At 35.3% G+C, this 14,098-nt stretch overlaps 1 protein-coding gene across 1 annotated transcript in view; it reads left to right on the top strand.

Moving 5' to 3' along the window:
• ADGRL4 (adhesion G protein-coupled receptor L4) overlaps positions 1 to 14,098 on the top strand; it is a 109,512-nt gene that overhangs the window by 69,735 nt on the left and 25,679 nt on the right. Inside the window, exons 8-12 of the mRNA XM_079777109.1 lie at positions 2,021 to 2,226; positions 6,973 to 7,146; positions 8,347 to 8,550; positions 11,110 to 11,330; positions 11,460 to 11,526. Of these exons, the coding sequence (XP_079633235.1) occupies positions 2,021 to 2,226; positions 6,973 to 7,146; positions 8,347 to 8,550; positions 11,110 to 11,330; positions 11,460 to 11,526 (872 nt within the window). The remainder of the gene's footprint in view (positions 1 to 2,020; positions 2,227 to 6,972; positions 7,147 to 8,346; positions 8,551 to 11,109; positions 11,331 to 11,459; positions 11,527 to 14,098) is intronic.

A 14,098-nucleotide genomic window follows, 5' to 3' on the forward strand; every position in this document is an offset into this window, starting at 1 on the left:
TTGCCTCCTCAGCAGCTGTAAGGATGTCCAACTGACGGGCCTAAGTCATCAATCGGACATCCCCTGAGAGCTTCCGGGCTGCCAGAGGGATGTCTGACTGCCAGTTTAGGCCCTATCCCCTGGGGAGCGGGCCTACCAGTAAGCTGGCTGGTGGATATCCCCTGAGGGCTCCCAGGCTGCCAGAGGATGTCTGACTGCCAGCTTAGATCCGATCCCCTGGGAAGTGGGCCTAAGATGGCAGGTGGATATCCCCCACGGGCTCCCAGACTGCAAGAGGGTGCAGGCCAGGCTGAGGGACCCCCTCCCCACCCCCGAGTGCACGAATCTCTAGTAGATTATAAAAATCCATCTTATATTTTTGGTGCCTCATTGGCTTTTGGACCATCTTCTACTATAACTACTCACTGTAGCATGAACTGGTTTATTGACTGAACTAGGTTAAGTTGACCTAAAAGGTTTTCAGGTTCCAATTCTGGCCCTAGTCTGTCCATCAAAAAGGCTGGGTTACTTGCCATCTTTTTGAGTTATTATTATTTCACTAGCCCAATCATGTTTTACTAACATTATTTCTTTTTTTGATATACTTTTTCTAGGCTGGCAGTTCAAGAAAATATGTAATGTATCTGAATTTCAGCAAGGTTACCAATGTCTCTTATGATACTTTTAGGTTAAGATAAAAAATATGAATGGTAATATACTTTGGCAGCTTCACGCTCACATAAGCATATCCAAAAAGTATTATTTAATAGTATGATATTGTGATGTGGAGAGTTCAAGCTTTGTATAACATCCTTTGTTTTTATGATTTATTAACATTTTGTATTTATAATTTTGATTAATTTATGCTTTCTAAATTATTTGTCGGTGTCACAAATTTATAGGAGCTAATGAATATGGTAGAGTTTTTCCTATGGTAAGTTGTACAAATATATAATATAAACATATAATGTCTCTAGTTAATAAGTATAACAATAATCATAATAATATAGTATCTTAAATTTTACAGAAGACTCTCACATGTATTACTTCATTTGGTCTCCACCTTATCTTAATAAACAGCTAGTATATTACTGCCATCATTTTAAGAGTGATAAAGCTAAAGTTTGAAGCAGTTAGTTACTTTATCAAGTAGGAGCAATGACTGAAAGTGGAATTTCTGATTCTAAGAGTAATGTCTGACTATAAAGTCCTATACGTAGCTTTCATATTTCTGTACAACAAACAGAGACATAATAGTATATAAGTTGAAACAAGAAGTTTGAAATATACTAGATCTAGATATTGAGTAGTTCATATTTAAAATCAGTGATAATAAACTGCTACAAAATCCAGGGTAATTAGAGCTCTATTAATAGAGGTGTAGTGTCTAGGCTAAGGGGAAAAATAGTCACATGATAGTCTGTACTGATCAGGTTACATGTCTAGTATTGGGTTATATGTTGATGCACTGTATTTGAGGGGCATCACAGGGTGATGGTCAATGGCTACCTTGAAAAACAATAAATGTCCAATCTTAAGACTGCATAGCTATATGTCATCAATATTAAATAGAAGAAATTTTAGTAAGCATGAAGTTGAACTCTTACAACTCTTTCCATTAGAAACTTTCTTAATACTATACATCTTTGATAATACTCTCCCAATAACTTTCTAACTCACATATTTACACAGCAAAGTAATAACTCAAAAATTTATCTTTTGAGTGAATATCCTTCACACCTTGGTTCTTAGGACTGGGATGTAAATTTACTTAGGACTATTTTTCTCTTAAATATAGTTTGTGCAGAAAAGATGTTATAGTCTGTAATCAGTTTCAGAGACACAGAGGTGAGATAATATGTATTAATATGGTTTGGTGATGCAGGCATGAACTTAATAATGATTCACATTTCATTATCTGGGTGTTTTTTTGTATGACTCCCAGGGTAAAAAATAAATTGTTCAATTATGTTTATTTTAAAAGCTTAAAAATGTTTTTGTTTCATAAAAATTTCACCAAATACACTCATTTGATTTACAGGCAATGTTGCAGTTGCATTTTTATATTATAAGAGTATTGGTCCCTTGTTTTCATCGTCTGACAACTTCTTATTGGAACCTCAAAGTTATGATCATTCTGAAGAGGAGAAAAGAGTAATCTCTTCAGTAATTTCCGTCTCAATTAGCTCAAACCCACCCACATTGTATGAACTTGAAAAAATAACATTTACATTAAGTCATATAAAGGTAAGTTGTTTTGCTGGTGACTGTTGATTGTAATTGTGAAACATTCAAAGAAATTGACATCTATATTGTGTCACTTTAATTATATGTGAGTTCTTGAGTATAAAAATACAGATTCAATATTAAAAGTGTAAAGTGGTTACAAATAATTTTCTATATATTTTTATAATTTCAATGTTCTTTAAACTGTCTAATAAATATAAAAAAAACTAACATATTTGATTCTCCATATTTAAGCTATATTTTAGTTTTAGTTTTAAGGACATATATCATTCATTTTGGGAAGTCTCTGTAACTTTAAGGAATGAATTATAAAAATGTATCAGTGTCAAAGAGATAAATATTACTTGTTTAATGAAGGTAATGTTTGGTTAGTAATTATCATTTAAAATAATGTTTGTGCAGATTTAGTACTGATTAGAACAAAATCACAATGAAGTTTATAATATTTCAAAAAGAAATTAGCTGAGACCATTTTACTGTTATTGTTATTCTAAATCTTTTTTCAAATTCATATATAATTGAAATGACACAATAAAAAAATGATTAGAAATAACCAAGTACCTAGTATTTTTATATACCTAAAATGAATGGGGAAACTCAAAGTCATAGGTTGTTTGCTGCCTTTTTACAGTTTCTTGGGCTTTCAGTAGAATTTCAGCCCTGGAACATGATTAAAGGACCACTAATCTCCATTTGGAGAGCCTTGAAGTTGGCCAGTTACATTGACATGTTTATGGGAGAGGAAAAGGACTAAAAGAACATATATGCTTGCCCACAATACAAATGTGTCACTATAAATAAAGACATCTAATGAGAAGAGAAACTAAGTGTAGGAAAGTGCAAGAAAATAGCTCATACCTAAACATCGGTAGGCATTACGTTGAGGGAAATAGAAGGTGTGAAATATTGTATGAACAGAAACTAAACAGATATTTTTAGATGCTAAATGCAAAGGACCCTTTTGACACCAGAAACCAAACACTGTTCTTTTAAATAGTCTGATGGTTTTTCTATAGTTTTGTTGGAGGAATGTTTTGGTAGGTGAAAAGATGGGACAACCTACTTCAATCTCTTTGACACAGCAACAAAACACATCACACATTTCAACAAAAATTCTTCATTATAATTAATGGAAACATTTTATTGTTCTAATTTGCCACTCTGATCAAAACTATTTCCCATTCAAAGTAATCATCATAATGAAATTTCATCACTTTTCTCTGAGAACACACCTACCTATTCATGGTTCCTTGTCTCTAATAATAAAACTTTGATCCTATTTTTTTTTTCTGAGAAAGTACAAGTTATACATAACACCTTCAGTTTCCTGATTCCCTGAAAGTATACTCACAACTTTACCAATATATATACATATATATATATATATATATATATATATATATATATATATATATGTATATATATATGGCTAATATGCAAAGTGTCCCCTCGGGAGATTGAATGGGAGATGGGGAGTTCTATTGCTCGCTATGATATGTGCTGACCACCAGAGGGCAGCACGAAACATGGGCGGTGACCAGCAGTGGGGGGGGGGGGGGGGCGCTGAGGGAGTGAGAGAAGGAGGAGGTGGGGGAGGGGCTGTGGGTCCTAATCGCTGGCCAGGCCTAGGGACCCTACCCGTGCATAAATTTCATGCACTGGGCCTCTAGTTAGTATGTACTTCTCTATTGCCTCAGAGGAATATTAGTAATAGTTGTCATAAAAATATTATCCTTATTCTGTTACTTTTTAAATAACTCAGTTAATTCTTACAATAGTCCTGTAAGATATGTACTATTATCTCCATCTTGTGAATAAGAAACTGAAACTCTGAGAGATTAAATAATTTGCCTGTGGTCACTCAATAACCAACTTGTAGAAATAACTTTTATTCCCAGAGTCCTCCTCCATAATTCGTGATTTCAGCAGTTATAATATTCTTCTGCCCAGTGCTATTCTCTGAAACCCTCCCCTGCCTGCCTCTCAAAAAATTATATTTCATGCATGATTTATTCTTCCCTGGATATCTCCACATTGTTGCCAGTGTCTCCACTAAAAAATAGGCTCAAGTTTCTGGCTTCCTACCAAAAAGGGACCACACTCTCAGTGGCTCTGTATCTCCTTCACCCAAACTCAGTAACACCTCTTATTTTAAATTTCTAAAATAAGTATTATCAATTGACTTCGATCTATGGAAAATTTGGATTTTGTTTTCCTGCACACAACTTACCCTATGATACACATTCTCCCACAACTATCCATACTCCTATGCTTAGATCAAATTTTAGGTTAAATCACTTTTTAATGTATATATTATCATAATTTAGTTTGTATTATTCACAACCGAATCATGAGCATGAAACATCTTTCAAGTGTTAGTACATTCCTCTAATTTAGCTGGCTTAGATTTCTATTTAACCACTACTAAGTTGTACCCAAACTTTCTGACAATACTATATATCTCCTCACAAAACATTCAAATACATAAGATTACCTACCAGCTAATTCAATATCCTAGAGACATCTTTCCTCAGCCTCTGCAAACTTGATCTTATCTAGAGAGTTTGCTCTTTGGCCTGGATATGCCTTTCACCATCATCCTGGTGTTGGGTTTAGCTGATATCTCATTAAAGATATATTATGATTTTGTTAAAATTCATCTGGGTTTCTATCATTCTTAGGGCAGATTTTTTATCTTTTTAACTAAGAATTTCTGGCTTTGCAACCTATTTGATACTCAACTAATATTTTCCTTAATAAATAGTTGTCTGAAGTTTTAGGTTTGATTCTATCTTATTCCACTTACTAATGGTTAGTCTTAAACATATTTTTTGATACCTCTTGGCCTCTTAACACAATACCTACCTCACAAGACTCTTTTAAGGGTAAAATTAAAGTATGTGAAAAATCACCTAGTTAAACTGCAAACTGTTATATAATTACTAGAGGCCCAAATGCACGAAACTCATGCACTCAGGGAAGTCAGGGTCCCTCAGCCTGGCCTGTACCCTCTCACAGTCTGGGAGCCCTTGGGGGATGTCCAACTGATGGCTTAGGCTCGCCACTAGGGATGTCAATCAGATATCCTTAGCACTGCTGAGGAGACGGGAGAGGCTCCCACACCTCCGCTATGCATGCCAGCTGTGAGCCCGGCTTCTGGCTGAGCAGGGGGAGTGCACTGACCACCAGGGGGAAGCTCCTGCATTGAACATCTGCCCCTGGTGGTCAGTGCACGTCATAGTGACCAGTCGTTCCACAGTTTGGTCGATTTGCCTATTAGCCTTTTATTATATAAGACTAGAGGCCCGTTGCATTAAGATTCATGCAAGAATAGGCCTTCCTTCCCCTGGCTTTGCTACTGGCCTGCAAGTCCTCGCTCCTGGCCACCCGGGAGCCTGCAAGTCCACGCTCCCAGCTGGAGCGCTGCTCCTGTAGCTCCCTCTGCCCCTCTTCTTCCCCCTCATACCAGGCATCCCGGTCACTCCGCGCCTGCATATGCAAATTAACCCTCCATCTTTGTTGGGTTAATTTGCATACTCACTCCTGATTGGCTGATGGGCGTCACGGAGGTACAGCCATTTTGCGTATTAGTGTAAATAAGCAGTTTTTATTAGTGTAAATACTAATACTTTTATTAGTGTAAATAAGCAGTTTTTATTTTTACAAGATACGAGATTAGGGTAGTCACCATTCTATTAATAAATAATTATTAAAACTTATAGTTCATTGGGTATTGTGTTATGATTTCTTAATATATATATGATAAATAGAACTACTATTTATTGAACAACCATCTTGTAGTCTATGTGATCAGCCCCTGTCTATCTCTGTTCTTGTCTTCACAGCTCTTTTTTTTTATCCTCACCTGAGGATATGCTTATTAATTTTTAGAGAGAGATGAAAGGAGAAAGAGAAAGGAAAAAAATATTGATATGAGAAACATTGATCAGTTGTCTCTCATAGCGCCCCAACTGGGGATCGAACCCACAACCTAGGTATATGCCCTGAATGGGAATCAAATCCACAACATTTTGGTGTACGGGACAGTGCTCCAACCAAATGAGCCACCCAGGCAGGGCTTTACTACTCTTTATCTCATTCATTGTGCACTAACTACACCGATTTCTACATGTTTCTGGAAAGTCCCTGTTCAGTCTCACTTCATAGCTTTCTCATTTTCTATTCCAAGTCTCTGGGACCTTCTCTTCCCCATTCTCCAGAGCTCATGCTCTCACTACATTAAGGTATTCACTTAGATATAATCTCCTCGGAGAGACCTCCTCACATGAAACTCCATAATACTTTATATCTCCTTTCCCTGGTTTATTTTTCTTGTTTAATAACTTCTCGTCTCCTCATGAGAATGTAAGGTCAACAATACAAATACTTTTTCTGTTTGTTCAGTGTTGTATTTTTAGTACCCAGATCAATAATTAATATTGTATAAATATCATATAATTATGAGTGTCATGCACTCTTCTAAATGACACACACATGATCTAATTTGATAATGAATCGTTTTCACAATTTTGTGACACAGAGTTGATAAAATATGGCATTGTTGCAATGTTAACTTCAATTTTCCCATATAAAAGCATCCTTCATTCATTAGCATTGACTTACACTTAAATTTTTAGACATGGTTTTAGTTATATTGATATGCAAATGGTATTTTAAATATTACAAAGTGATGCCATATGTGTAACTTTTTCTCTTTTTTCCATCAGTAAAATGTCTCTTTTTCAGACCACAGATCAGTATAGGAGTCAATGTGCATTTTGGAACTACTCCCCTGACACCATGAATGGCAGCTGGTCCTTAGAGGGCTGTGAGCTAACGTACTCCAATGAGACCCACACTTCTTGCAGCTGTAATCATCTGACACATTTTGCCATTTTGATGTCTTCTGGTACTTCCATTGTAAGGCAATTTCCTACTTCATATTTATAAGTCACCATGTGTTCTTTTTGTGTCATTTAAGAGAATAATTACTTTATATATATTTTCTTTGGGTGTAAATAGCATATTTCATTAATGGATGAAACTCCAATATTATCTTTTTATAGGCTTTGCTTTTGTTTTTCTCACTTGCCTTCTATGACATATCTAGACTGAATTTTAGCTTATTTTTAGTCTAGGACTTACCTAAACTAAATATGTAGTAGATTGTGTACTACTATTGATGCATTGACTCTTTGTTTTCAATGGTCCCTTTAAAGACCACTTATACATTCTAATGTATACTGGACTTTAAGGATTTTTGGCTTTGTATACAAAGTTTATTCTTACAATAAAGTTTAGTAAAACATATTTGATTTGATACCTGGCCAATAAGAATTAGCACATTCATAGCTAATACCATGTTTTAATAGAATCCCACAAGATTTTTAAACATGAAAAGTCTCTCTAAGGTGAATAGCTTTAGAATGTGTATGTTACATCAGTAATACCTTGCATTCACATTATATAATATTATTTTATATATCTGTTTGATAATCTTAATTAGGGTCATTTTCACATAAACGTATACAAAAAAATCTTCCTAACCATAATACCAGTCATAAAGATGCTTTCTTTTCTGAATGTTAAGTAAGCAAAGAAACTTCTATTCTGTATATAAAATATTAATATTCATCTAGTTATAATAAAACCAAACTTTCTCATTTCAAAATCTCACAACTATACTTATTTGACACTATATGTTCAGCATTTCTAATACCTTTGTTAATGTGTTTTAGATGAATCGCTGCATAGAAATAAGAATTGGTCTTACCACTGATAAATCTGTTAAAATTAACCATGTTCACATTACAATAATGAATTACCATTCTAATATCATGAAACTGATGATGATAACAGTATTAAACCATATACTAATATATATACTATGCCTAGAAAAAAATTCACTAATTATAGAACTGTTAAAGTGCCTCATGATTTATATCACATTCCTCTGAATATTGAGCATTTTCAAGTCATCTAAATGCACATTTGTATTTTTACAGTTTATGGATATTTTGATTAATGTTTCACCAAAAATGAAAGTTCATTATATGGTGTAGTTCCTTTGACAAGCTACTGAGTTATTCTCTTAACAGCTTTATTATTATTTTCCCTTAGGGTATCAAAGATTATAATATTCTTACAAGGATCACTCAACTAGGAATAATTATTTCTCTGATTTGCCTGTCCATATGCATTTTTACCTTCTGGTTCTTTAGTGAAATTCAAAGCACCAGGACAACAATTCACAAAAATCTCTGCTGTAACCTATTCCTTGCTGAACTTGTTTTTCTGGTTGGGATCAATACAAATTCTAATAAGGTATGTAGGTCTCCTTTACTCTCTATTTTTATTTTCTAAATGTGTAGTTTCCTAAGTATATATGTCATAGAAATATGAGTTATAATTAAGGGTTTAATGGGGAAACACAATATAAACTTTGTTCTTAAGACTTTTCTAAGTTTAATAACGCTAGCATATCTAAGCAATCTGCCTATCAATTCCATTAACTAAAATGTCCTTCATTATGAGGAACTATTGGGGCAAATGAAAACTTTGCAAAAATGTTTTGATTTTAATGGGCATTAAACAAAGGCAGGAGGAGAGAACTGGAAATAAAGTTTATCTTAACACAGGGACTGAACAGAAAAGCAGCAAGGATTCATAGGTTGAAATACGATATATCGGATCTACCTAGTTACTACACTTTATTAACTACCCACTACCCATTTTCACCATTATTGACTGAGGGCCTTATAAAATAGTTTTCCATATTGTGTTTAATCTGGGTCCTCCTTGAAACAGACACTAAAATGGAATTAAACATGTAATGCTTTTATTAGATGAAATGACTATGAAAGAAAATGAGAAGAGAAAGACTTGGAGAGCCATCAGACTAAGATTCAGGTCTGATCCCAAGTGAAGGAGAAAGGAAAGCAAGAGGGGTGGGTGGAAGCCTTTTACCCAGCAGTGCAGTTCTTCTTCTTCTTTTTTTAACCACTTATCTAGTAATTTAATGCTAGAAATGAATTTCAGTCTCCTTTTTTTAGTTGTGTCCCATACCCAGCAGTACATTCTAAAGAAAGTTCAGCATGGTTGTTCAGGACTCCTTTCAGAAGACCTTGAGCCAAAGTCACATGACAAAGAATCCTCTGTCTCTCAGAAAACAGGAACATCTTAAAAGCCTGCGGTGCCAGGTCATGGGCTGGTAGCAGCCCAGGGGAAACATAAGCACAGCAATGGTTTTCCTAGTGCAGCAGCTAGAGCCCCAGGTCAGCTGCTCTTCTTGCAGGTGGACACTGGCGAAGGGCATTGTCATGGCCATGGGTCCAGGTGCTCTTCCTGCAGGTGGAGCCTGGATAAGTGCATTGTCATGCCAAGGAATATGAAATTGCCTCCATTTCTCCATTGTTTCTAGAAATCTTTCAAGTATTAAACTAACCATTGGCTATCCGGGTTTTCTTCTGAGGTAGATGCTGCAAAGCATCTATTTTAAATAATATACATTAGACATGTCTGGTGTTTGTTTATTTGTTTGTTTGTTTGCTTTGCAGTGGTAGTAGGACACCTCTCAATTTTATATATCTACTTTATATTTTTATTCTTATAAAGTGTTTCTTTTTTATTCTGTTTCATCTAGCAAATTCTTCCCATTTTCAAGCCATATTTCATATTTCATGCCCTCACTAAAGTGGTTCCCAAATTTTCATCACCACTGATCTCTGTTCCCAACCTTACATAGTACTCTCCAATGTGTTTTAGTATGCAATCTCATTTATGCTTGAATGATACTGTTTTAATGAATACAATCTATATATATAAAAGCCTAAGCGACCAAACGACCAAACAACCATTTGGCTGGTCGCTATGATGCACACTGACCACCAGGGGGCAGACGCTCAATTTAGGAGCTGCCCCCTGGTGGTCAGTGCACTCCCACAGTGGGAACACTGCTCAGCTGACTGACGGGTGCCAGACACTGGGCTAACAGCTGGTGAGCACAGCTGCAGCAGTGGCAGGTGCAACAGGCCAGGATGAGTGGGAGCGGTGTGGCTCCTGTCCCAGGCTCGGGCTCCTCCCCGTACACCTGCTGCTTAGTGTACTACTAAATCCCCCAAGGGGTCCCAGATTGCAACAAGGCGCAGGCCAGGCTGTGAGACCCCACCAGTGCACGAATCTGTGCACGGGCCTCTAGTAGATATATAAGTATGTATTATGTTATCGCTTCTGTAATAGATTTTATTAGTTCTATTAATACAGAAGAGTGTAGTTACTTCTTTTGTTATTTCTATAAGCCTAACTCCAATAATAGATATGAAGTAATTACTAATAAATAATATTTAACTGAAATCATCTCAAATTTACCTGGCAATCTTATAACTTAAAGTGTTTCTTCAATGGATGTTTTGTAAAATATGTCATAATTTGTTTTACAAATTCAATGTTTGACACTTAATAAAGATATTATGGTTTGTTTAGCATAGTGTTAGAAATCATTTTTATCCTTTGAGACTGAATAAAATAGAGTGAAGGCATCTCCAAATAGAAATCAACTTAAATCACTAAGACATCAATGGTTTACATGTAAATTCACAATTTATCATTTTGCACATTATGTAAGTGTATAACTAACTCTCTGGACAAAGACAGTAACTTAATTCTATCACAGAATTGGTGAATATTTACATTGATGAAGCACAGTTCTTTCAAGTCAGCTGTAAGTGGTACATCTTAAAAAGCTGACACTTGCCAGGAATATTTTAATGGGATCAGGCATTATAAAAAGTGATTTACAGAGAAAGTCAAGATTTTGCGATACGATACGGTAATGTTTAAGCAAACATTTCTTATGTGCCTTTTTGTTTGTTTGTTTGTTTCTAGCTCTTTTGTTCGATCATTGCTGGTCTGCTGCATTACTTCTTTTTAGCTGCCTTTGCATGGATGTGCATTGAAGGCATCCACCTCTATCTAATTGTTGTCGGAGTTATCTACAACAAGGGATTTCTGCACAAGAATTTTTATATCTTTGGCTATCTCAGCCCAGCTGTGGTGGTTGGATTTTCAGCATCATTAGGATATAGATATTATGGCACCACCAAAGTGTAAGTTAAGATGATCTTAAAGCATTTGAAATACAATTCTGAATATGCTTTGTATATCACTGAAATTTTTGTTTTGTTAAAGTACATACAAGCACATTCATAGATTTTTATCTATTATTTGCTTTTCAGGTGTTGGCTTAGCACAGAAAACAACTTTATTTGGAGTTTTATAGGACCAGCATGTCTAATCATTCTTGTACGTATATTTAAAATCATAGCTAGAATTTTTTTAAAAAAGTGATAAAGACGGCTTAAAATTTTCAGCCATTAGGCATTATTCTGAGGGGGATAAATGATTTTGAGCACTTTAAGTATATCACTTATTAACATTTAAATATATTGTATCCCTATAAGAAAAATATATATGCATCTTAAATTCAAATCTATTACAATCATTTACCCCTCCTGGGGGAGGATATATTTCTGCATAACATATAGAAAAAAACATTTCCCACTTATCAGTAGTATCTCAGCATACCTCAATACCTAGAATGTCCCAACAGCTGATAATATGGCATTTCACATGTGTTTGTTACTTTATATTTTATCGATGATCAGTGAACTTTGAAGATTAGACTGTCATCTTTATAGTGTTATCATCCTGTGTACCCTGTTATCATGAAAGTGATTTTACACTAAATTGCGACATCTGAGGAAAGAACCCTCTATTTCTCATGAGCAGACAAATCATACTGATAGTCCTTTTTCAGCTAGAAAGAGGGTCTTTTAATTCTTATCGGAAGTGGTTTCAAACCTACAAATGTGGCAGGTGTTATATGTTCCATTCTAAATAAAAACATTTTTATATGTCTCAGAAGCATTTTAAGGGCTGTAAGTTTTCAAAGCCATTCTGAATATAATAGTCTGTCAATGAATCTGGGAGGTCAGGCAAGGTTCCAGGATGAAATGAATTGTCGGTGGAGGAGTTATGACCATATTTTGGACAACTTTGTCCCATATGTTTTGACCATAAGCTAACTAGGTATTTTTAAAAAATGTTTTCCCTCTCACTATTTCCCCATGTGTTTTTATTGTTATGAGGAAGCTGCTAAATGGAGAAGACTTGAAATACAAAGCAGAGAATTTCTGTCAAGATTTATTTTTTGTCACATAAAATTGTCATTTTCACAACAAATCTAGTATTATAAAAAGAAACCATTGCCTAGATTTTAGCTAAAATTATTTCAGAGTTAGTGTATTATAGTGTCCCATTCACATATTTTCATATGTCATCCTGATATGAGTATTTTTTGTGAAGACATGTATGTATTCTAATTTTACCGAATTACTCTACAGAATAGACTATCTCTGACATTTTTTCATACAAGTGAAAGTTCTGTGGATCAATGATTCTTGTACTTTAGATGAAAAGTAGAAAGTATACTGAAAACAGGAAAAATAGCAGCCTATCTAAAGTAAAACAAAAGGAAGTGTTCCCTGAATTTTTTTTTTATTTGCTTCTTCTTATATAAAGGAAAAAACCCTGCAGCTTGTTTTATAGTAAAGTCCACAGACTTTAGATGGGCTTTTCTAAAAATGAGTCTTGCAAACTTTCCTAGAAACCTAAATGAACAACGTCACACTGTCCTAGTTTGGAATTAACATACCGATTTATCTTTCATACAGTTTCAATAAGCAATTATTCCTTTCAACCAGAGGGTCAAGCTACTTAAGAAATGTATGAGGCAGCTCAGTTTTACTCTAAAATTGTTTATCATTTGTATTATCTTTAAAAACTGCAGACATTCCTTAAATAATTACTGGATTGAAGTGAATTCATTCACTCTAGTTATTCCTGACTTTCTGTGCTAATGCTGGCTTTTTTCATTCTCATTTTTCTTTTCTTCATACTGTTACTATTACTAGTACTACTGCTAGTATACTGCCGTATAACAAAAAAAGTTAGGTGAAACTTTTCTCACAGTCCTAAAACAGTATTCAGTCCAAAGATTAAAGAAAAGAAATATTGAGTGCCAGGCATTTGGAAAAGAGCCACCAGCAGGTTGGGTGGCTTCCCATGAGTCTTACAGAGAGATTGTAGGAACACCTCTAACCAAGTAAGAGGACTGGAGAGAGGGCCAGGGTAGTGGCTCAGAGTTAGTAGTCCTTGGCCTTTGGGAGAGTATAATATTCCGTATGAAAATGTTTTCTCTGCCTGTGAGAAGAAAGTTAGGTGCCCCCCTTTCTCCTAAAGACAAGCTGTGGAGGAACATTCGAAAGGTTTGTAGAAAATGGAATCAGAAATACCGTATTTTCTGGCGTATAAGACGACTGGGCGTATAGAAGATTTTCCTGGGTTAAAAAGTCGTCTTATACGCCGGAAAATATGGTAGTAAAACTATCACCCTGATCACACATTGAATGCTAGTGTGACTCTGGAATTTTCATGATGAGCACAGTTTTTATGGGAGCTTGACCTTTGTCCCTTAACAGTGGAATAAACATGAATATAAAGACTAGACCTGCTTTCATTTGGAGTTTCTTGCAAGCTACATGCTTACTGGAGTTTCCCTTGACAGCAGGGAAGGATAGGATTATTATATAGCCTGCCCAGGAATAAAATGATGGGGGAACACACAAAGCTACTAACTGTTCTATATGCACAGAAAAGTTAGAGAAGTAGAGAGAAGTTGTGGGGCTGCCCGGAAGGTTGCCAGGTCAAGTGAAGTTATATACAACTAAAAGAATGGGTTGAATAGAGGTGAGGTTAAATGGTGACATGGCTGCCCTTCTCTGAAGAATAGAAGGAGCCAAGATGTAAAGGAAAT

This window comes from Cnephaeus nilssonii (genome assembly GCF_951640355.1).
Source record: "Cnephaeus nilssonii genome assembly, chromosome: 7".
NCBI lineage: Eukaryota > Metazoa > Chordata > Mammalia > Chiroptera > Vespertilionidae > Cnephaeus > Cnephaeus nilssonii.